This window comes from Pelophylax lessonae (genome assembly GCF_965119305.1).
Source record: "Pelophylax lessonae genome assembly, chromosome: 1".
Lineage (NCBI taxonomy): Eukaryota > Metazoa > Chordata > Amphibia > Anura > Ranidae > Pelophylax > Pelophylax lessonae.
The window spans coordinates 344,308,807-344,334,111 of record NC_138768.1 but is presented as its reverse complement, the minus strand read 5'-3'; the positions used below and the strand labels follow the sequence as shown (position 1 = coordinate 344,334,111).

The window sequence follows — 25,305 nt, the reverse complement described above, 5'->3', positions numbered from 1 at the left end:
GCATCCTGTCATTGAAGTCAGTGGAAGGAATAGTGCCTCATCATTGGTGACCATGGGAGGAATAGTGCCCCATCACTGGTTTCACTGGCGAGAATAGTGCCCCATCATTGATGTCAGTGGACAAAAAAATGCCTCATCCTTGGTGTCAATGAAAGGAATAGCATCCTGTTATTGATGTCAGTGGAAGGAATAGTGCCTCATCATTGGTGACCATAGGAGAAGTAGTGCCCCATCACTGGTGTCACTGGCAAGAATAGTGCCTCATCATTAATGTCAGTGAAAGAAATAATGCCTAATCATTGGTATAAGCGAGAGGATTATTGCCCCATTGTTGGTGTCAGTGGGAGGATGAGTGCCTCGGTTCAGTGGGAGAAATAGTGCCCTAAGGGCTGGATAAAGGCAAGCAAAGGGCCTTATCTGGCATGCGGGCTGAAGTTTGGAGACCACTGTCAGAGTAAAGCAAGGAAAGTGTGAAATGAGAGAAATTATTCCATATCCTCCAATGATATTCTAAAACAGTCTGGTCAGATTTGCTGATGCTCCTAGAAAAGATTATAAATAATTGGATCCTAGTGATGTTTTAAACAGTTTTATGTAATTAATATTACACGTCTTCAATCTTGTAGTCAGTCTTTTGATATAGAGAAAAGCAGTGAATCTGCTGTTTGGTTTTATCATGTGCAGTACACTGAAAATGGATCAGAAAAAGCAAAGAAGAGAGTTGTCTGAGGAGATCAGAAAGTAAAGCATGGACCAGCAAATCAAATGCAAAGGGTATAAGACCATCTCCAAGCAGTGTGTTGTTCTTGTGACTACAGTTCAAAATATTAAGTTTGAGGCCTCAATCACATCGTTCACATTGAGCGTTTCCACTACGTGCATTTATTGAGTGATTTTGCATGTCACATAGGGCCGTTTCCTTTGTCGCTTGAAAAGACTCGCTTCATGCGATTTTGGAATGCACAGTTTGCAGTGATTGCTGCACAATGCTGATGTGTGACAATTGTAGCAAAATCTTATCATGTTTGGGGTTCCATTAGGGGAAAATGTGTGTTTTGCAGTGATTACCATGCAACCTGGAATCGTGGGCAGAATCACAGCAATTCTGTCCGGGATTCTAAATCGCAAAGTGTGAATGGAGCCTAACGTCCATGGCCTTAGAAGCGAACTGCCTTGGCCATGGCAGCAAACCGGAAAATGATCCCCGGATTGAATAGAAGAATCGAGTGACTGGGAGACAGAGCCAAGGAAGACTTCCAAAGAGATACAATCTGAAATACAAGGTAAAGGAACATCAGTGTCAGACTGCACTATCCATCACTTTAAGGCTTCTTTCACATGGTCCGCCTCCATAGGCGGATCCGTGCTGCTCAGCAGGGGATCGATACACAGATCCCCGCTGAGCAGGAAGGTGACAGCTCCCTCTCTGCTCTGTGTGCGGAGAGTGAGGTGTCAGAGACCCATGCATCTCTATGGGGGAATCGGATGAGAGCAGACCGCCTGTCCGTTCTCATCCGATCCCATCCTATCCCCTGGAAGGATGGAAAATAGGGTTTCCATCCGTCCGGATTTCACGGACAGGATCGGATGGGGATGGCAGCGGGTGTCAGCGGACATGTCTCCTCTAACATCCGCTGCCCCATAGAGATGCATGGAGGATCCGATCAGATCCGCCTAAAAAACTGACAGGCGGATCTGATCGGAGCACTCGCGTGAAAGGACCCTATGAGTGGTAGTGGACTCAAAGAAAGAGGACACAGGAGAGAAAAGACTCAAATAAACAGCATGGAATTTACTAAAATGAATATTGTGCAGAGAAGGGCAACTAAACTGATAAGAGGCATGGAGGAGCTCAGCTATGAGGAAAGATTAGAGGAACTGAATTTATTCTCTCTTGAGAAGAGGAGATTAAGGGGGGATATTATCAACATGTACAATTACATAAGGGGTCCATATAGTGAACTTGGTGTTGAGTTATTCAAATTAGGGTCATCACAGAGGACAAGGGGGCACTCTTTATGTCTAGAGGAAAAGAGATTTCATCTCCACATAAGGAAAGGTTTCTTCACAGTAAGAGCTGTGAAAATGTAGACACCCTCAAGAGGTGGTTCTGGCCAGCTCAGTAAATTGCTTTAAAAAAGGCCTGGATTCTTTCCTATTCCTTTTTAATTATTTCATTTTTTTTTTATTGGTTGAACTACACGAACTTGTGTCTTTTTTCAACCTGACTAACTATGTAACTATATACTATATTGACAAAAAACAATACTTTCAGGAGAATGTCCTTTGGAATGATGAGACAAAACTGGAGCTTTTCCAGTGACTAATTTAAACTCACAGATGAAGAATGAAGCTTTCAAAAGGAAAGAACACTGGGCCCACTGTAAAACATGGAGGAGGCCTGGGTATGTTTGGAGACTGCTTTTCTGTATCTGGCATGGGGTACCTTCAATCTGTGCAGGACACAATGAAATCTCATGGCTATTGTGGAATTCTGGAACAGAATGTATTGCTGAGTGTCAGAAAGCTGTCTCAATCGCAGGTCATGGGTCTTTGGGATAATGACCCAAAACACAAAGCTAAAAGTTTCCAAGAATAGCTAAGAACAGAGGCATAACTGGGAAGCATAAGCAAAATGTTGATAAGGCCCCAGGCTAACGTCTTTGAGCTGCTAGCAGTGTCAACTGTGACAATACACGTAACTGATTATACCATAAAGTATGCCTAAATCAAGAACGGGTAGCAAGAAAACTGTCAGCATAGTCAGTACACTACTAGGCCACAACAGTGCTTTGGATAAAATATATCATAACAAAATAGTTCATGCTTTTTGCAAGCAATTATAACCCCAATACAAGTTTCTTTGAGATCCAGCAAACCTCAGCTGTCCTTTAGGGCCCATTTGAACTAGAAACTACACGTGAATTGCACAGGAATGCTGTGCGTTTCCAGTGCAATGCAAACGCAGTTCTGTGAAGTGCTATTTCAGCCCATTCATTTAGAATCGCACCGCACCAAAAGTAGTGAACTTTTTGAAACGCACAGCAACCATCTCGCATGGTACTTTTGCACCATGCTTTCTGTTGCAGCAACCACACTGCATTTGCAACTTGCATTTGGGTGTCGTTAACTTTTAATTGTCCCCTGCAGCAGATTGCAAGGGCAGTGCAATTGGAATGCAGTGCAGGAAGCTACACGGAAACACAGGTCTCCCGCGCTTTATTCTAGTGTGAAGGGGCCCTAAAGGTTTTAGCAGGGGAGAAACTCTGAAATGTATTACTGCTTTAGACACAAAGGGTTCATTCCACTTTGTAAAAGATGTTTAGAGGGCAATTAGCCCTGGTTCACGCGTGTGATTTGTCATGCGATTTCAAAGTTCCAAATTGCATGGCAAGTTGCAACCCATTGGAACCGTTCAAATTGCAGCAACTGATGTCACAGCGACTTTGAAAAAGGTTCCTGCACTACTTTTTTCCGATTTCATTGCGGCCTGCATTGACTTCTGTTAAATGAAATCGCAAGGCGCAGTAAAATCAGAAGTCCAAAGTAGTAGCATGATTTCAAAGCCGCAATGGTGTGAACCAGGGCTTAATCTACACTTCTAAAACAGATAAGGAAATGTTCTTTGTTGCAGGGGAATCTGTGACTAGCAAGTATCCTAATAATAATAATAATAATACAGATGTCCCCCTTACCTGGATGATAATAATACAGATACCCCACTTACCTGTGATGATAATAATACAGATGCCCCCCCCCCTTACCTGTTATGATAATGTAGATGCCCCCTTACCTGTGATGATAATAATACAGATACCCCACTTACCTGTGATGATAATAATACAGATGCCCCCCTTACCTGTGATGATAATAATACAGATGCCCCCCTTACCTGTGATAATAATAATACAGATGCCCCCCCCTTACCTGTTATGATAATAATGTAGATGCCCCCCTTATTTGTGATGATAATAATACAGATGCCCCCCTTACCTGTTATGATAATGTAGATGCCCCCTTACCTGTGATGATAATAATACAGATGCCCCCCTTACCTGTTATGATAATAATGTAGATGATGCCCCCCTTACCTGTGATGATAATAATACAGATGCCCCCCTTACCTGTTATGATAATAATGTAGATGATGCCCCCCTTACCTGTTATGATAATGTAGATGCCCCCTTACCTGTGATGATAATAATACAGATGCCCCCCTTACCTGTGATGATAATAATACAGATGCCCCCCTTACCTGTGATGATAATAATACAGATGCCCCCCTTACCTGTTATGATAATAATGTAGATGATGCCCCCCTTACCTGTTATGATAATGTAGATGCCCCCTTACCTGTGATGATAATAATACAGATGCCCCCCTTACCTGTGATGATAATAATACAGATGCCCCCCTTACCTGTGATGATAATAATACAGATGCCCCCCTTACCTGTTATGATAATAATGTAGATGATGCCCCCCTTACCTGTTATGATAATGTAGATGCCCCCTTACCTGTGATGATAATAATACAGATGCCCCCCTTACCTGTGATGATAATAATACAGATGCCCCCCTTACCTGTTATGATAATAATGTAGATGATGCCCCCCTTACCTGTTATGATAATGTAGATGCCCCCTTACCTGTGATGATAATAATACAGATGCCCCCCTTACCTGTGATGATAATAATACAGATGCCCCCCTTACCTGTGATGATAATAATACAGATGCCCCCCTTACCTGTTATGATAATAATGTAGATGATGCCCCCCTTACCTGTTATGATAATGTAGATGCCCCCTTACCTGTGATGATAATAATACAGATGCCCCCCTTACCTGTGATGATAATAATACAGATGCCCCCCTTACCTGTTATGATAATAATGTAGATGATGCCCCCCTTACCTGTGATGATAATAATACAGATGCCCCCCTTAGCTGTGATAATAATGTAGATGCCCCCCCTTAGCTGTGATAATAATGTAGATGCCTCCCTTACCTGTGATAATAATACAGATGCCCCCCTTACCTGTTATGATAATAATGTGGATGATGCCCCCCTTACCTGTGATGATAATAATACAGATGCCCCCCCCCCCCCCCTTAGCTGTGATGATTGTATAGCTGTCCCCTTACCTGTGATACTAATGTAGATGTCATCTCCCAGCTCTTCCATGTCCTGGTCCTCCTGGTCCTGGTCGTCCTCCCACAGCACATCCCTCGCTTTCTTCCTCCAGCCCAGGTCCCTGTTCTTGCTCCCTGCTGTCCTCCTTTTCATGGTCCTGTGCAGAGGCTGCTCATAGCTCAGTCAGTAGAGGACGGTGAGTGTGGGGCAGCACTTCTCCAGGCTCCCGGCCCTGCTGTGCAGGTAGGTGCCCCTTGTAGGACACACTCCAGTAGAACTATTAGCATGCACAGTGCAGTTTCTGGTGACAGAGCCGTTCCCTTCCAGCTGCTGTGTGCTCCCCCCTCCTCCTCCTTTCCCTGCTGTTGTTTTGCTGAGCTGCAGCCAGGCTCCTCCGGCCAGCATGCCGCTCACACGCCCCTCACTGGCCCCGGACCGCTCTGCTCATCCATAAACCAGGGCCAGAGTGGGTGGGCAGCGGAGGTCTGGGCTCTAGTGATTGGCGGTGGGTCAGTGACGTCACCAGCAGCGTGTCACTTTGTTGTGCATGTCATGGCAATGTGAACTGTGTCTGCAGAGAGATGTAATGTACATCTGCAGGATCTCCATGGAACTGACTACCCAGCTTCCAGGGATTTCTTCTGCTGGCTCATCTAGTGGGTTGTCACCTCATCCCTTTAAACCAGGACACACATTAATTACACAGGTTCTGTGGCTGATTAAGGTGCTAATTAAACTCACTTGGTGCCTTATGTGCATTATATCATCCCCAGAACCTGTGTAATTAATATGTGTCCTGGATTAAAGTGATGAGGTGGCAACCCTAACACCATCTCATCTTAACCACTTAAGCCCCGGAAGATTTTACCCCCTTCCTGACCAGGGCCTATTTTGCGATTCGGCACTGCGTGACTTTAACTGACAATTGCGCGGTCGTGCGACGCTGTACCCAAATTAATTTGATGTCCTTTTTTCCCCACACACAGAGCTTTCTTTTGGTGGTATTTGATCACCTGTGCGAATTTTACTTTTTGCGCTATAAACAAAAAAAGAGCGTAAATTTTGAAAAAATAACAATATTTTTCACATTTTTTTATATGAAATTCTCAAAAAAACATTTTTGGCCAATTTGTTTTCTGCTACATATGTTTGGTAAAAAAAAATCGCAATAAGCGTATTTTGATTGGTTTGCGCAAAAGTTATTGCATTTACTAACTAAGGGAAAGATTTCTGTCATTTTTGGTGGTTTTTTTTTTAACGAGTAATGGCTGCGATCTGCGATTTTTTTTGCGGAACTGCGACATTGCAGCTGACAGATCGGACCCTTGACTGACATTTTTGAAACTTTTGGGGGTACCAGTGACATTACTACAGTAATCAGTGCTATACATATGCACTGTTACTGTAAAAATGACACTGGCAGGGAAGGGGTTAACTTTATCGGTGATGCAGGGGTTAAGTGTGTCCCTAGGGGCGTGCTTCTAACTGTAAAGGGGTGTGGCTAGTGATGTAACCACAGAGACATACGATCCTAGTGTAGCACCCTTGTCTTTATGCAAGGTTGCTGTTAAATTTAGTTTGCTGAGCCTTACTTAGCTTGGCTGTGATTATTCTGTGATTAATTGGACTTCCCTTCTAATCTGTTTGACTGCGCTTCTCCCTTCCGTCAGTAGGTGGCACTGTAGCCTCTGGCACTAGAGTGAGAATTACAGTTAAGCAAACTGTTAATGTCCAGGTGTCCCTCAACCAATCACAGTGTCACTACGGCATTGTGGGGGATCTTATAAAAAGGATGGGAGGTCCAATGATCGGTCTCTTCCGCCCCTACCCCCCTTGGGGAAGGGTGTGTGCTGCTGTTGCTGCTGACTAGGCCTGAAGCCTGAGGCCTAGTCAGATGCCTGGGATTCTGCTGAGGAGAGCCAGCGACCCACAAGGAAAAGATCATCCACAGACATCCAGTAACCTGTGTGAGTAACCTGCTTGTATCTTATGGAGGATAGCTGTCCAGACAGTACAGACCACAAAAAGGGATTGAATCTGGTGGAGAGAAGTTGTCTCCCAGATCGATCTGAAGCTCATGGAAACCTAATGATTCTCAAGGTCTGCTATCCTGTACTGCTGTCTGAATAACCTGTCTTTTGCAATAGGAGTCTGCCTAATAGACTGTTCTTAAAGGGTGTCCTGGACCCTACCCCTCTCTCCCCCTGTTTATTTTGACCTGTTGAGAAGAAATAAACTATTCCTTTACTTCAGCATAAAAGTGACTGGCGCCCAACCTTTATTTTACCTGCATCACTACCCACCATGCCTGACAATCCACACCCACAGGAGGTATGTAGCCCCTCTCTGCCACTGAAGGTCATCACTAGGCCCTAGGGGGTTCTGGGGGGTCCGCTACATCTGGCGCCCAACGTGGGGCGAAGCGGTATTTTTGTGGTGGTCGCCCATAGCAACCGCGCAGGAATCACCGTTTGGCTCCGTGGGAGAGTGGCAAGTAACATCTTTTGTACCTCAAAGACTGTGTTTTGTCCTTTTAACAACGTGGGAAGAACCTAACTGTCTCTTTGCTCTGGGGAGAGTGTCAGCCTGGTCTTTTGTCACTTTACGCCAGGGCTGAAGGGGTTAAGGCAGACTCCAGAAGATTTTTGGCGCCGCAAAGGAAAAGAGGCGGGCGCTGAAGATATTGCTGAACGGCTGGACCAATCCCTTGGCAGGGGGAGGGGTCGCTGTTCCCACGCGGAGGAAATTAAACCGCGCTTGTGTGCGCAGTTACCTGGCTGCACGTGTTGGAAGAGTGTGAAGATGGCGCACTTTGGAATTCCTTCTTCTGACCTGAGAGTGTTTGTGCCAGGCATCGGTTCTAGCCCCGCTGGGCTGAAAGAAGTAATCACTGACACCGGGGTGCGGTACACACCTAAAGGGAACCTGGTGCTGTACACGGCTGGAGGCTACGAAGCGATCGGGCTGACGTGTGAAATGTTCTGGACTGGCTACTAGTATTCGGCCCTGGATCACCTGCGGAAGTTGCGGGGAATCGCTCCTGGAAGTAGTCTCACCGGCCTTGTCACCCCGGGTGCTGCAAGTGGACTGGCTCAAATGTGTTGCAACTGCTGATTCTGGACCGGCTCCAGTGGTCATTACTACTGTTGCTCTACCTGCTGAAGCTCCTGTTCTTTCTACTTCTTCAGCTACAGTGACCGCTGCAATGCCGGACATCCCAGTGAAAATTGGTCTGATAGTGAGACTGAACCGCAAGTTGAGCCTACAAAGGAGGATGTCCATTTACACAATATTACCTCCAGTATTAGGCCTACCTTGCCTTTGCCTGCAAGTCATGAATCTGGTCTCACAAGTGTCCCTCCAAGACCAGATACAGTTGCAGGGTATCCTGTCAAGTGTGCTCCAGATACGCCTGTGTTGCTTGGCTATGGAGACCCTAGAATCTTGTCAAAGTTGTCTAAGTTTCAGCGAATTGTGATGAAGAAAATAGCTGAGGAATATGGCTATTTGTATCCTTATGTGCCAGAGTCTCTTGTAGCTGAAATTCAAGACAAGCGGGCTCAATGGATTGACAGTGCAATCAGAGATTACCTGAGAATTCCTGCATACCGTAAAATCTCTGAGTTGTCACCCAGACAAGCAGAACAGTACACTAAAGTTCTGAAAACCTGGGACTATGGTCGTCATATATACCCGGATTGTGTCATTATAAGGAGGCCCAATCAAGCTGATGCAAGGCATTACATCACCACTATTGGATCTTCTGGGAAGCCTATTCAACTGCCTGATCCACGATACTACTGGTGATGTATAAAGCTTGAATTTCTGTGTCAAAATCCTATGGAATACAGCTATGTGATGTCAAGTTTGAAGCTGTATCGGTCTCACCAGAAGCTGTTCCTCTTTTGAAAGTTGCTTTGGGGACACTCTTGTCTGTGCTATGTTACTGCTGGGCTGTGCTCTGAATTGCCAGCAGTTACAGGAGGTGCCCTGAAAAGTGACATGCTGACCTGTTGCTCTTCATTGTCAGTGTGTCTTGCTATGAAAAAGGTGAGATGAAATTACATGTGCAGTGGGACTTTGTTTGCTCTGGAAAAGTGAATCAGCAAAGTTCATGATGATGATAGTCCTCTGCATTTTTGTGTGGCTGTGTTGCTTCTGGAAGTAGCCATGCAAACAAGCTCAAGTTAAATACCTGCTGGCTTATGCTTTTGAATGGCCAGCATGCTTCTCATCCAGGTGTGAAGAAAACTAGCCTCATCCTCCTGGAGAAAATGGCTGATGCTATCTTTCAGTTATTGGTGTTGCCTGTTTGCAACACTATCATCAGTTTTGGTACAATTACTGGACTCGAACTTTCCTAGAAAGGAGTGTGTTTTCCTATTTTTGAAACCTATGCAATAAGTTAAAAGTGCCTGCTGGACTTTGGTGTGACAGAGCCAGCAAGAAATGATTCTTCGCTAGCAAGGACAATGTGACTGCGCAGATGTATTGTAATCCGCATAGACTATTGGGACTCTGGGGTCACAGAGACCTTGTAAGATAGTTAGCTAGTCAGGTAGGCTGTGCTATAGGAAACCAGAAAGTCTTTCACCTGCATTTTGGAACTCATGGACTGAAAAGTTTTTTTTTTTTTTTGATGATGCAAAGTGTTTTCTGTTTCTCCACTAGATGGTGTAGGAGTGCCAATCCTAGGGAGCAGTAAAATTCTATACTATTAGTAAAATAGTTTAAAGTGGATTATTTTCTCTGATGTATTGGTATGTTTCAGGGGATGTGCCCTTATTTGGGGGGTTCTCGGTCAGTCTCTTACCCCTGGAGATAGGCACCTTCCCTCTGACATGCAAATATTTTGTATATATTCATGGTAAATTGAGTAGAATATTAGGATGTGATACAATGTGTTTGCTTATTAAAATCTTGTTTCCCTCGGCTGAGGTTAAACAACATTTTAGATGTATATATGTCTATAGTATATTGATTGATATTATGAGTATGTTGCTAATTTTTCATACCCACAGTGTTCTCTCTCGGCTGAGGTGAGACAGTGCCTTTGGTGAGTATGGTTTTTGCCTTATAACATTGTAGGATGTACTGACAGTCAGTTAGTCAGTTAGGAAGTATTGTAATGTGCATATTGTTTTATATTTTTGCTTCGTGTGGAATGCCACACGTATTTGTACATCAAAGTTTAACCTTTTCCTTTTTCACCTATACCCATCCATTTTTCCCAGGACATCCACTCTCAGGCTTGAGAGTCTCTGTCTCGGCAGACTCCGAGGACGTAGTCTCCTTGGCAGGGGGAGTGTGTAGCACCCTTGTCTTTATGCAAGTTTGCTGTTAAATTTAGTTTGCTGAGCCTTACTTAGCTTGGCTGTGATTATTCTGTGATTAATTGGACTTCCCTTCTAATCTGTTTGACTGCGCTTCTCCCTTCCGTCAGTAGGTGGCACTGTAGCCTCTGGCACTAGAGTGAGAATTACAGTTAAGCAAACTGTTAATGTCCAGGTGTCCCTCAACCAATCACAGTGTCACTACGGCATTGTGGGGGATCTTATAAAAAGGATGGGAGGTCCAATGATCGGTCTCTTCCGCCCCTACCCCCCTTGGGGAAGGGTGTGTGCTGCTGTTGCTGCTGACTAGGCCTGAAGCCTGAGGCCTAGTCAGATGCCTGGGATTCTGCTGAGGAGAGCCAGCGACCCACAAGGAAAAGATCATCCACAGACATCCAGTAACCTGTGTGAGTAACCTGCTTGTATCTTATGGAGGATAGCTGTCCAGACAGTACAGACCACAAAAAGGGATTGAATCTGGTGGAGAGAAGTTGTCTCCCAGATCGATCTGAAGCTCATGGAAACCTAATGATTCTCAAGGTCTGCTATCCTGTACTGCTGTCTGAATAACCTGTCTTTTGCAATAGGAGTCTGCCTAATAGACTGTTCTTAAAGGGTGTACTGGACCCTACCCCTCTCTCCCCCTGTTTATTTTGACCTGTTGAGAAGAAATAAACTATTCCTTTACTTCAGCATAAAAGTGACTGGCGCCCAACCTTTATTTTACCTGCATCACTACCCACCATGCCTGACAATCCACACCCACAGGAGGTATGTAGCCCCTCTCTGCCACTGAAGGTCATCACTAGGCCCTAGGGGGTTCTGGGGGGTCCGCTACACTACATAGCAGGATCGTATGATCTCTGCAGTTAGATCAGGGAGAATGACAGGCGGCTTTGTTTACATTAGTCGCCTGCCTTTCTCCCTCTCCACGGGGAGATTGCGAGTGACCGGCGGACATCGGGTCCACCGGTCACACGCGTGGACTTATTAGGGAATGAGCGGGGGCGGGAGCACGCCTCCGGTGGTGCGCGCTCGCCCCCTAGAGGCTCACAGGCTAGCGACGTAGTACTACGTCACTTTGCTTCTACGGGGCTGACCGCCGCAGTACATAGTTGTGCGGCGGTCGGCAAGCGGTTAAAAGGCTGTATTTCCAAACTTCTTACATTTTCTGTGCATTGTTTTTATTGTACAGGGATGCAAGAAATGTAAATACATGTAACCATACCATTCAGGCCTCATGCACAATGGAGTGCCTCAGATCCCCATGTTTTTGGGCAGCCAGAGGGCACAGGATCACCGTCCAACCCCACCCAGAACACAGAATGGGATGGCAGGTAGTAAATTGTTATGCCCCGTACACACGTGCAGATTATCTGAAGACTTTTGTCTGCAGACTTACCAAAACCATATAATATGAGGTCAAACCTAAACACTTTCAATTTGTATGCAATCCGGCAGGCCCTTCCACTACATAGAAAAGGTAAATCTGAAGACAAAAATCTTCAGATAATCTGCACGTGTGTATGGGGCATTACATAGTATAACATCAAAACACTTAAATAAATAAAGAAAATAAAACACCAGACATTGGGTTGGAATAAAATAAGCCCCCGTTCACACTAAGGCGACCTGTGAGGTGACCTGGTCGCCTCACAGGTCGCCGCAGGTCGCCTCCCATAGGGAAGCTGCGGACCCGTTCTAATAGGAGCGACACAAGTCGCTCTGACTTAGAAAAAGGGTCCGGAGCTTCTTTGGGGCGACCAGGAGGCGACCGCCATAGACTTCAATGTTATGAAGTCCGTGGCGGCCGCTCCGAGGTCGGGCGCGCTGCTCGCACCGCGATCTCGGAGGTCGCCCCGGGAAGTAGCGTCGCGGTAGTGTGAACCGGCGCTAAGGCTATGGCCGTTTATTATTGGTTTAATAAATAGTAAATAAACAACTTTAAATAATACCATTTCAGAATAAACAAAACCTAGCCACTACGGCTCAGGCTATACAAATACTAACTTAATTAAAATAATATTCCAACAGATATAACTATAACAATAGTCCACCTATGCATACACAACAGGCGACAAAAACCACATAATAATTTGGCCGCGACAACCAAGGGAGGGAGGGCAGGGAACACTGCAGCTCCGTTTTGGGGCGAATGAAATGTAGAGGCAATGAGCCCCTTAAATATCCTAAATCTGGGGGTCTTGGCGGGCAATTTGAGCGGGATAAATGAGTGGGAACTAGACTTAACCTATCAGTGAAAGGGCAAATTCCAGTTTAACGCTGGATACTGGAGCATTGAGCGAGAGATTTAAGCAGGAATCATCCTAAATAGAATCTTCCCTGGATACAGGGGGGCTCCTTAGGTGGGAATTTTGAGAGGGAAGACTAGCTCATTGACCTTTTAATATTAAGGTCACTATAACCTGCCTCAGTACCTATAACAGCATTAAACTATAATGATTCCTATAAAAGTTTTATTTTTATTCTACCGCCAGCCCATAAGAAAAGGGGGACCATACAGCACCCCCTTTTCATATATTCTTCGAGTACCAGCCCTTAACTTGGCTTTATCTTTCCCTTGCGGCACTGTTCCCCCCACTGACACCAATAATAGGGCACCATTTCTTCTGTTCACACAAATGATGGAACACTGTTACTCCCACTGACACCAACAACAGGAAACAATTCCACCCACTGACACAATGATCAGATGCTAATCTTCCCACTTACACCAATGGTGGATTCCACCCACTGACACAATGATCAGATGCTAATCTTCCCACTTACATCAATAATGGATTCCACCCACTGACACAATGATCAGATGCTAATCTTCCCACTTACACCAATGATGGATTCCACCCACTGACACAATGATCAGATGCTAATCTTCCCACTTACACCAATAATGGATTCCACCCACTGACACAATGATCAGATGCTAATCTTCCCACTTACACCAATGATGGATTCCACCCACTGACACAATGATCAGATGCTAATCTTCCCACTTACACCAATGATGGATTCCACCCACTGACACAATGATCAGATGCTAATATTCCCACACCAATGATGGATTCCACCCACTGACCCAATGATCAGATGCTAATCTTCCCACTTACACCAATAATGGATTCCACCCACTGACACAATGATCAGATGCTAATATTCCCACACCAATGATGGATTCCACCCACTGACACAATGATCAGATGCTAATCTTCCCACTTACACCAATGATGGATTCCACGCACTGACACAATGATCAGATGCTAATCTTCCCACTTACACCAATGATGGATTCCACCCACTGACACAATGATCAGATGCTAATATTCCCACACCAATGATGGATTCCACCCACTGACACAATGATCAGATGCTAATCTTCCCACACCAATGATGGATTCCACCCACTGACACAATGATCAGATGCTAATCTTCCCACACCAATGATGGATTCCACCCACTGACACAATGATCAGATGCTAATCTTCCCACACCAATGATGGATTCCACCCACTGACACAATGATCAGATGCTCATCTTCCCACTTACACCAATAATGGATTCCACCCACTGACACAATGATCAGATGCTAATCTTCCCACACCAATAATGGATTCCACCCACTGACACAATGATCAGATGCTAATCTTCCCACTTACACCAATAAAGGAATACTGATCACCCCACTGACACCAACATTAAAGTGCTATTCTTTTTACTGACTCCATCTCTGCAATAAACCATTGTGCCCAGTGCAGCTGCCCTTCCTGCCCACCACTTGTTCCTGCCCTGGATGAGGCATTACTCCTTTGAATAACACCAACAATGGGGTACTATTCCTGCCACTGGTACTATTCTTCCTACGAACACCAATGATGGGGCACTATTCTTCTCACTGAAACCAACAATAAGGCACTATTATTCTCACTGACACCAACAATAGAACACTTTTCCTCCCACTGACATCAACAATTAAACACTTTGGAAATGAGTATATAAACTAAGTTGCGCTAAATGTGCTATAAATGGCAATGAATGTCAAATTATGACACAATAAATGATGTTAAACCCCAAATGAATGTCCTCTTAAAGTCCAGGATATTATCCAAAAAATCAGACACAGTCCAAAGTGGAAAATCCCCAAGTCAGAGAATAGGCCACCAATGATGTAGTCTCCTTACCAGATGAAAGAAAGGAAATCGCCCAAAAATCAAGATAGATAATAGGTCCACCAGCCTCAGATCAGCGAGCCCATAATCGTCTCAATGATGAATGGCAGTCATGTAAAGGAAATAAAGGCTTCCATAGCATAATACTATATGATAAATATCACGCCAAGGAGTGCACACCATCACCAGAGCCAACCAGATGAGGATGAAAGTCAAGCACCAACACCCCTAAGTTCCAAATGCTTACCAGAGGCAAAGGATAGAAAGGACACAAAAGTCACCAAAATCGGATGATCACTCCCAACACCACTGCCTTTTACCAAATCATGTAAGAGTATGAGCCAAATATCCCATGGATGATCCTCAGGACAAACAGTAGGTGGAACGATCACTCCGAGTCACAACACGTTCACTCTGTGCAAGCCTGTGACAAGGACCGTGTTTCGGAAGTGGTGGAGATCAGCAAAGTGCCGTGTACACTGAATACAGGACTGGAGGTAGTTCTTCCCACCCGTTGTGCGCACACGACAGTCACAGCTAGCACAGTGTCCTGTCCTATCAGAACAACACTACTCATCAGACAACTTCTGGACTGTGTCTGATTTTTTGGATAATATCCTGGACTTTAAGAGGACATTCATTTGGGGTTTAACATCATTTATTGTGTCATAATTTGACATTCATTGCCATTTATAGCACATTTAGCGCAACTTAGTTTATATACACGTTTTCTGATTGTTTGTCACAATTTAAGTTGCTGCTGGATCGCATTAGTTAGCGCAGTTATTTTCCCTATTACTTTGGAAATTACTCCTACTTAAAGCTAGCACAACATGTTTATTATTACATATAGAACATACAAATTCAATAAAATAGTGTGAAAGTTTCATTGTCTACATCTCCACAAACACTCCCCTTCAAATTACCCTAAAGGGTGAACCCACCTACCACTCCAAAGCCCCCCTCTCTGAATAAAAACCCTACCCCCCTTTTTTCCCTGTATCCACTGAGCTAATGCAGGCAAGTTATTGGGATCACATATCCGCCAACAGTGTATATAAGCCACAATGGCCTCGCCAATAGGGGCTCCCAATATAGCAACTGTATTGCTCTACTGCGCTATAAACCAATTTGGATAATGATGCCGGTTATAGACTAAATAGTTTCTTTCCAATTATTTATGAGTGATGACCAATATAATATTAGTCCTCTTATGATGTATAGTGAGTTTTATTCGTGCCAGTAGAATGCTTCTGAAGAAGTCCCAGGGAGGGCAGGACAAAACCCATTTAATGTCATGGGCCATGCCTCCCCCCTTCCCCCCTGTTGCTCTCATTCCCCCCCCCCCCCAATAGGCTGGAGTGCACACCAGCTCAGACCAGCTTAATCTATCTGCCAGCACTTTGCAATTGATGCTTGTGGAGTAACACATGCCATTGCCACTGTCCGCATATGTGTCCATCTATAACATCCGGACAGTGTTGCCAACCTACCAGTGCCAACCTACTATTGAAATTTACTGACACAACACCCAACATTTACTGGCACAGCCAAGTTTTTACTCACATTTCCAAAAGTTACAAAAGTACAGTTTCAAGTGCACATTTCAGTGTTTAGGCTACAATACAAGTACAATATGTAATTAGCAATGTCATATTAGGTCGATAGTAGGACAAAAAACATACACACAGATGGAATTGGCTCTCACAGTGACACTGACAGCAGTATGCAGCAGCACAGATGATGATAACACCTTACTGACATGACATGTCCCTCCTGAGTCGCAGTGACAGACTCTATCCAGGGCAGGTGGTCCCTTTAGTCCACTCCAGTTCACACAGCACTGACAGTCCCACTCCTTGCTTGCCTTGCTCCAGTCCCCCAGACCCACACTGGAGGCTCCAACTGCTCGGCTTCCTTGCACCATGACATCACACGAAATGCTCAGGTGTTGCCTCTGCCAGATCCGCCCCTCCGGCGCCGCCCAAATACACCACAGCATGCACTTGGATGGTCTCAGCAAGCTTCGGACTGGAAAAGCACATGCACAGTTCCAATCTGAGCTTCACTGAGGCTGTCTATGAGGAGATATGAGGGACAGAGACTGTTTGTGAGAAGATGGAGGCTCTTGAGGTTTCAGAGCTTTTATAACGCGGTGTGTCCTCCCCACAATGTCCTCCCCTCTCTGAGGTGTGTGTGTGTCCTCCCTCACCGGCGCCTCAAACTGATAGCAAAGTTCTCTGGTGTTTGGAGTCTTATAGAGAGCTAGGTAGGTGTCAGAGGGTCTTATATAGAGGTTGGTAGGTGTCCAGGGGGGTCTTATACAGAGGTTATTAGATGTCCAGGGAGTCTTATATAGAGGTCGATTGGTGTCCAGGGGGGTATTATACAGTGGTCAGTAGGTGCACTGATGACTAGGAATACACTGTTCATTTTCAAATATTAGGTTGTAAGAATGTTAAAATGAAAGTGAGTGCACTGAAGGACTCGGTGGGATGGCCAGTGGGCAGACCCTGGGGAATGTTGGTGGTCATCCTAGGGGGGCCCAAGCCTAAAGCTGAGTAAGGGGCCCCAAAATTTCTGATGGCTGCCCTGCCTCTTGGCAGCTTATGCACATATGTTTATTGCATGCAAGGTACTCCACTAGTGATTGCCCAAGGTCATATCTCCTGCACTTTCATTCACATGTGTTGGTTATACAGTGTACAGAAGGCTGTCTCTAAGGACTGGTGTTTCCCTTTTAGGGGATTTAGAAAGGAAGTGTTTGTGGATACCATATATGGACACTAAAAATTTCATTAAATTTGTAATATTTTTTCTTTTTTTTTTTGTTAAGGGGGCACTATTTCTTTCTCTGAAACCATTGGTGAGGGACATTCTTTCTCCCACTGATACCAACGATGAGGCACTGCTCCTTCTACTGACACCTAGGATGAGGCATTGTTCCTTCTCCCTCTGATAACAGTAGGCTATGGTTAACTCCCAGAGATGGACTTTATTGTATGTAATCCAAACCATTTTCTAAACTTGTAGGGGAAGGGTTAAAACCCCAATAAGGTTATTTCTTTTTAATGGAGAGGGGAATCTATCCAGCAGACACACAGACTGCAAAAAAACCCCGGCATACGATTAAACCGTTCCAAAATGGATCTAAAATGAACAAGCAATTTTTTTCTCTGCATATACTATGGGACTATAAGTAAATAATGTGTGTTAAAGAGAATAACAATCATTTTTTTTCATTTGTCATTGCTATAAAGCTATGTTAATCAGGAAATGCCATAGGCTCTATAAGCTGACCTGAACTCAAAAAGGGATTTGCTATCTTATAATGAATATTTAGAAATGGTATTTGTGCCTAAGCTGTCCTCTGAAAGATGTACCTTTTGTCTTTAAGGGCCCATTTATATCAGTCCAGTGTACCACAGAGTAGTGTCCAGGCAAAATGAATGTGCCAACGCGCATTACTGTGGGTTACCAAGTGCAATGGTGTGAATAGGCCCTCATTGCTTGTGAAAAATAGAAGCGCACTTCCTGTGCCTATGGCCTCATACCCAGGACTGGTGTATGGATTTTTGACACCCTGGGCGAAGCCTCATTTTGCCCTGCCCATGTATACCCCGCCTTTTTAATTACTGCTACCATTTTGCATTCAAAACTTTGCTAGACCTGCTAATTTTGGAAATTTTACAGTTTTCCCCCCAAACCAGCTTTTGGATTAAATAATTAAAAAAGATAAACTGTAAAATAGTAGATTTTATTTGTAAACATTTTCTCATTTGCAAAACATAACATAGCAGCATTGCACATGTATTAACTGGCAACAAGGCTCACAAAAATAAAATATAAATAACATGATAAAGTTAAAACAATAAAAAATGTATTACACACAAACTTCCAAGTTGCTGCTTTCTTCCACAAACCAAACTTCTCCTGTTCTCTGCAATTTTACAAGCAAGAAGCCATCAGGGCAGCTCAACCTTGAGTCCTCGACTCAAGCATAAACTTGGGGGTATAGTCAGTCACCGGCTTGGCACATGATATATATGCAGCATTTGTAGAAGCCTGGAGGTGGCGGGGGTGAAGATTTTTGCGGGGCCTCTCCAACTATTTCTTTAGCTGTTGTCCAGGTGCAGGCCTCTTGTCCCAGCCTGAAGACAAGTAGTGGCGGCACCGGCTCACTTCCTCACGCTAGCCATGGTCCACAGGCCCCAGGCCCGCACTTGCTCCTCTGGACCCCGCCGGGAGACCAAGAAGAAACAGCGCTGGCGCACTTGCTTAACATGCCAGTGGCATCCCGGTGCAACACCCCTGACTGATGTGCGCAATAGGCCGGCTCCAACCTTGCCTATAGGTAGCACTGGCCCTGAGTATATCAGAAATGCATCAATTACAGTGCATGTAAAGTTTTGCCTTTACAAACACTTTAATTTATAGCACTTTTTTTTTTATAATACATGCTTATATCTAGAACACCCAATAATAAAAAGGTTTTTATGTACAAAGCTGTCATCTTTCATTCCTTAAAGCCCAATCCAGCTTTCTTGGATCCCCACACCTGATATGTCCATAACAAAGGTCCAGAATGATGTATAATGCAGGGGGTGCTGGAACATGCAAAGGTGGATGGGAGTACCGAAACACAAAGGTGGACCAGAACAGGGTTGTATAATATGTCAGGGAGATCTTGTTGTTGGAGTATCCAAGGCATATGAGAAGCTGGGGGTTAACTCTGTTCATTAGACTCCATTGGTTCATCCCACAGACCCCCTTGGCATTGTTCCTCCCACTGACCACCAAGGCATTGCTCCTCCCACTGCCCCCCTCCCCCAAAGCAGTGTCCCTCCTACTCACTGACTGTGCATTGTTCCTCACAGTGACTGTTGATGCAGTGTTCCTCCCACTGATTGCCAGAGCATTAATCCACCCACTGAACACCAGGACATTGTCCTTCCCACTGACTGCCAGAGCATTAGTCCACCCACTGAACACCAGGACATTGTCCTTCCCACTGACTGCCAGAGCATTAGTCTACCCACTGAACACCAGGACATTGTCCTTCCCACTGACTGCCAGAGCATTAGTCTACCCACTGAACACCAGGACATTGTCCTTCCCACTGACTGCCAGAGCATTAGTCCACCCACTGAACACCAGGACATTGTCCTTCCCACTGACTGCCAGAGCATTAATCCACCCACTGAACACCAGGACATTGTCCTTCCCACTGACTGCCAGAGCATTAGTCCACCCACTGAACACCAGGATATTGTTCTTCCCACTGACTGCCAGAGCATTAGTCCACCCACTGAACACCAGGACATTGTCCTTCCCACTGACTACCAGAGCATTAGTCCACCCACTGAACACCAGGACATTGTCCTTCCCACTGACTGCCAGAGCATTAGTCTACCCACTGAACACCAGGACATTGTCCTTCCCACTGACTGCCAGAGCATTAGTCCACCCACTGAACACCAGGACATTGTTCTTCCCACTGACTGCCAGAGCATTAGTCCACCCACTGAACACCAGGACATTGTCCTTCCCACTGACTACCAGAGCATTAGTCCACCCACTGAACACCAGGACATTGTCCTTCCCACTGACTGCCAGAGCATTAGTCTACCCACTGAACACCAGGACATTGTCCTTTCCACTGACTGCCAGAGCATTAGTCTACCCACTGAACACCAGGACATTGTCCTTCCCACTGACTGCCAGAGCATTAGTCCACCCACTGAACACCAGGACATTGTTCTTCCCACTGACTGCCAGAGCATTAGTCCACCCACTGAACACCAGGACATTGTCCTTCCCACTGACTGCCAGAGCATTAGTCCACCCACTGAACACCAGGACATTGTCCTTCCCACTGACTGCCAGAGCATTAGTCCACCCACTGAACACCAGGACATTGCTCCTCTCACTGGCAGTCAGTGCATTGTTCCTTTCACTGACAACCAGTGCATTGTTCCTTTCACTGATCTCTGGGGCATTGTTCCTCCCACTGACTATTGGGGCACTGTTCCTCCCACTGACTGCTGACATCAGGCATTCCTCCCCCTACAGACCATTAATGTAAGGGTCACCATGTTGTATTATTCCTGACTGCTGAACCTTGTATACTGTGCTAGAATTGAATTACTCCAGATAACCGTGCTTATTATCATAACTGTTTCCAACTGTTTTAATAGAGTTCTTGGGCTCATGCAAAATGTTAGCTCTTAGTCTATATTCTGTGTGTAGAAAAGCAGATGCGATGGAAGAGTTTTATTTTTGAGAAATTATGTTTTGCGCTGAAGTTTATCTATAAAACATTAGACTGTGTCATAGCAATATGCAATGCATTGTAGCTACCTATACCCACTTTTTGCTGTGGCACAATGCACACTGCACATGCTATTCCCATGCCTAGTGTCCCTCTTTATTATGTTGGGAGGTATGTTTGGAACTTGCATGGGTTACCCGTCAGACACTTTATTAAATGTGGTTCAGACTCTTTTCTAATCATTAACAAACAAAATGGCCCCTGCCCCCACCTATAACTGGCCTTCATATTAAAAAGCACATGGAAGGGCAATGCATGTGAGACAAAATCAGAAAAAATTCCCAGCCCAGTTCACCAACCAGTCTGCTTACCAACCAAATTAACCTGTCTAACAGTATGCATTAAAAACAGCTTACACATTTGCAAACGCATGTGTAAGCTGCAGGGCCACTTCATGGCACCCTGTATTACCTGCAGTCCTAACTCCTGTAAATTTGTGAGAGTCTCCACAGTGGAAGCACATGCATTCTAGTGGATAGATAGGGGGAAGGTGAGCCTGGAGGTAGCCCAAACCTCCTTAAAGGCACTTGGGGGCACAGTGGATGTCCAGCTCATAGCACAGTGGCTGCCTCCAGTATACATCAACAACCAACAAAATGGCCCCTGCCCCCATCTATAACTGGCCTTCATAGCAAAGAGCACATGGTAGGCCAATGCATGCGAGAGAAAATCAGAAAAAATTCACAGGTCAATTCACCAACCATTTTGCTTACCAACCGAATTAACCTAACAGTATTCCAATCATGTTCTAATTATTTTCTGGAAAGTTCAGTGTTCTTAGCCTGGATTATAGTTTCTTGTGATTTTCTGTCATAAGCAATGTCCAAAGCTTACTGAGACTCTCTAGTTGGTACCAACTGATCTAATGAAACTGATTAAAAATAAGAGTTTTAAGTCTGTAAAGCAGCTATATGAATTAGACTGAATATCTCCCTTTAAAGCACTAGCAACTTATCTTGATTACTACTGCAGCCATTATTTGCAAACTGTGAATATTTAAAGGGCATTTTTTATTCAATAAAAAATCTATTATTGTCCTCTTACAACATTGACCACACACGTAGACTAAAGAAACAGACATTTAACATAGGAGATCATAAACTCATTCTTTCTCACAAATTCAGTTTGTATGTCTGTGTTGACTCCAGATTGGTTTTAAATGTACCTGTGCCGTAGCGCCCCCACACCCCCTTACCCACCACACACACTGCATGGGTTAATTGTTATCTTGTATAGGGGAAAAAGGAATAGGTACAAATGCCTACCTCATTACTCATTGCCGCAGTCTTCCTCCTTTAACGCCCTTCAAAAGCCTGAAAAAAAACCAATGCAGCCAGCACATCTAAGGACTGGTAAGCTGCAACATTTACCATTTTTTGGATGTAGATACACTTTAAGAAGAAAACACATGCTAGGAACAGGGAGGGATGGGGAAAGCAAAAGAAGAATGATACTTCCAGTAATTTAAATGTAAGTTCCCCTGCGGGAAGATTTTCTAAACATCTTCCTGTACAATTCTATATCCAATGAATAGTACATGTCAGCACTCCTCCTCCTCTAAATGGTGCATATTCTCATACAGCTGTTGAGGGGCCTCCCCAGAAAAAGACACTGAGCTCAGCTAGAGAAGAAAACATTACACTACGCGCTTGTTCAGTTTGACCAACCCAAAGCGGCTGCTACTAAACTCATGCTCTCATTTTGAATAAACTGGAATGCCCACTAGGGGAGCATTATCGTGATTTTCAGTTCGTCCTTCAAATGGCATGTAGGCAGGTGCAGTCTGCTGTCTCCACTGCAGGTGGTACTCAACCACAGCAGCAATGCAAAAGAAGAGTAAGTCATGAGGAACATGTTTGCTCTATGGTTTCCGAGTCACTGGGGCACTGATCCAATGTGACTCTGGTGGCCATCTTGGATGTGGCAGGATCTATTTAAGACCCTATTGAAGATATTTGCCAGCACACCACAGATCATCAAGTTGTGTCCAAGTGGTATTTATTGAAGCATGATCACATCACAATAAAGATGGAGTCACGCAGGACCCCTTCAATACGCATGTGATGTGATCATGCTTCAATAAAAAACATTTGGACTTAACTTGATGATCTGTAGTGTGCTGGCAAATATCTTCATTGTGGCTCTCTGATCCATTCTCCAGCTGGTGGTTGCTACAGCACCCAAAACTCGAGAGCTTTCTCCAGCAATGTGTCTGATGGGAATATAGAGTATTACTATTTAAGACCCTGGCCCTTGGGTTTGGTTTGCATTCGCATGTGGATAGCGTAAGGACAGGGTACCTGTCTGTCATTGACAGTATTAGTGGCAAGGAAAGGTTCCAGGTGAGGAGGGGAAGCTTAGGGCTCACAATTTCATGGATATCTTTCCATTTGGGCTCAGACTGGCCAGGTCGCATTCTGTCCCTCCAGATGCTGTCAGATCAGCTGATATCTGCTCCACTACATGCTGTTGGTATTCGTGAGTGCTCCTGGTTGGGCCCTCTTCCACCGGGTTTGTTGAAGTTCTACTAATTGCACCAGGACTGTGTGTGTTATAACCACCACACCACGCTGCACCCACCCACAGGCAGAATGGAGGGGGAAGAGGGGGCGAGCGTTTTTCTCAAGAGGCCCCCTCAATAGCTTCACCTGTAATGGGAGAACATGCATCATGTACAACAGGAGGATTGCTAGTATTAACTATTCACTTGATATAGAATTGCATAGGGCGATTTTAGAAAAATCTTCCTGAAGGTAAACTTACACTTTATGTTTTTAGTTTATTTTAATGTTTATGCTCAATATAGTTCTGCATGTCACCCTACTGCTCCATTATTACCATTTACATATTTTGAAAGCTGGGTGTGACAGACTCGGTCATTCAAAATATAATGTAACATCATATTCTTGATGTGAACCTGGTAGACATTTTAAACTTTCGAAAGTAAAGTACCTGCCTGTGGGCCCCACAGTAAAAATGCTATAACATTTGTCAATATTTTTTTTTTTTTCACTTAAGTTAATATAGGTTCACCTTTCTAGACTTTGTGGCCAAGCCTTGCCCTCAAATCTAGACCCCCACCTTCATGTCTGTCTTCTATGTAATGACGGTGTGTTTGTGGTCTGTAAAGCTACTCTCATTGGACACATAAATAACATAGACGCACAACGTACCTACAGTGGGAGGGCTTCAGAAAATCAAGCCCTAATTGAAAAAGTAAAATTAGTTATCAGTGGGATGTCCAGAGGAGGCTTTTCTGGCTAAACAAGAAAGGTAATACCACGTAACTTGGGGCACATGCTATTAGGCAAAGCTTTTAATAGTTAAAGTGACTGTAGTTTAATTTAAAAAAAAAAATACATAAATAACAAACATGATATACTTACCTGCTGTCTGCAGTTGGTTTTGCACAGAGTGGCCCGGACGCTACTCTTCTGTGCGCCTGGCCCCTCCCTCCTGTTAAGTGCCCCCACAGCATGGCTTGTTATGGGGGCACCCGAGCCGAGTCACAGCTTCCTGTGCCCATTCAGATATGGAGCCACAGCCCGTCCTGCCCCTTCTCTCTCCTGATTGGCTGATTGACAGCAGCGGGGGCTAACTCAGCCACTGAGGAGGGGAGTCCCGGGCAGCTGAGAAACTCGTACAACATCCCTGGATAAAGATGGGCTCAAGTAAGTATTAGGGGGGCTGAGGGGGGCTGCTGTACACATAAGGTTTTTTTTTTCATCTTAATGCATTAAAATAAAAAAAAAAAAAACCTTCTGTCTTTACAAACCCTTTAAGGGAGCTGCTTTAGCCCCATTCTGTCCCCCTCAAATAAAACCTTGGTTGCAGATGTGGCCATGGCATTCCTTGTTTCTACACCTCTTCATGTTCAGATTTAGTATGAAGACATATTGGGGGATTTGCTAAAATTGGAAAGTGCAAAATCTGGTGCTGCTCTGAATAGAAACCAGTCAGCTTCCAGGTTATTTTGTCAAAGCTTAATTGAACAATCTAAAGTTAGAAGCTAATTGGCTACCATGCAATGCTGGGCCAGATTTTGCACTCTCAAGTTTTAGTACATCAACCCCATAGTTACAGCTTAGTTCATTGAATCTTTCCTCATAGATCAGCTCCTCCATTCCTCTTATCAGTTTGGTTGCCCTTCTCTGCACTTCCTCTAGTTTTCCGATACCATTTTTGGTGCTACAAATTGAGCTGCATATTCCAGATGAGGTTTTACTAATTTGTACAAGGGCAAAATTATGCTTCTCTCTCCGGAGTATACACCAGGGGTATCCGAAATTTCTAAACAAGGGGCCAGCTTACTGTCCTTCAGAC

The 25,305-nt window shown here is 44.6% G+C and overlaps 1 protein-coding gene and 1 pseudogene across 4 annotated transcripts in view; both read right to left on the bottom strand.

The window, feature by feature from the left end:
* CDC14B (cell division cycle 14B) overlaps positions 1-5,307 on the bottom strand; it is a gene marked incomplete at its 3' end in the record, with an annotated part of 185,714 nt that extends 180,407 nt beyond the window's left edge. For all 3 annotated transcript variants that reach the window (XM_082245535.1, XM_082245532.1, XM_082245534.1), the window contains exon 1: positions 5,146-5,307. In XM_082245535.1, coding sequence (XP_082101661.1) covers positions 5,146-5,287 — 142 coding nt within the window. In that variant the 5' untranslated portion in view covers positions 5,288-5,307. The remainder of the gene's footprint in view (positions 1-5,145) is intronic.
* On the bottom strand, positions 605-4,530 carry LOC309544382 (annotated as a pseudogene). The gene is made up of 3 exons: positions 3,696-4,530; positions 2,447-2,599; positions 605-688 (listed from the first exon to the last, which is right to left on the bottom strand). The product of its transcript is annotated as an uncharacterized misc_RNA (transcript).
* Positions 5,308-25,305: the final 19,998 nt, after the last annotated feature.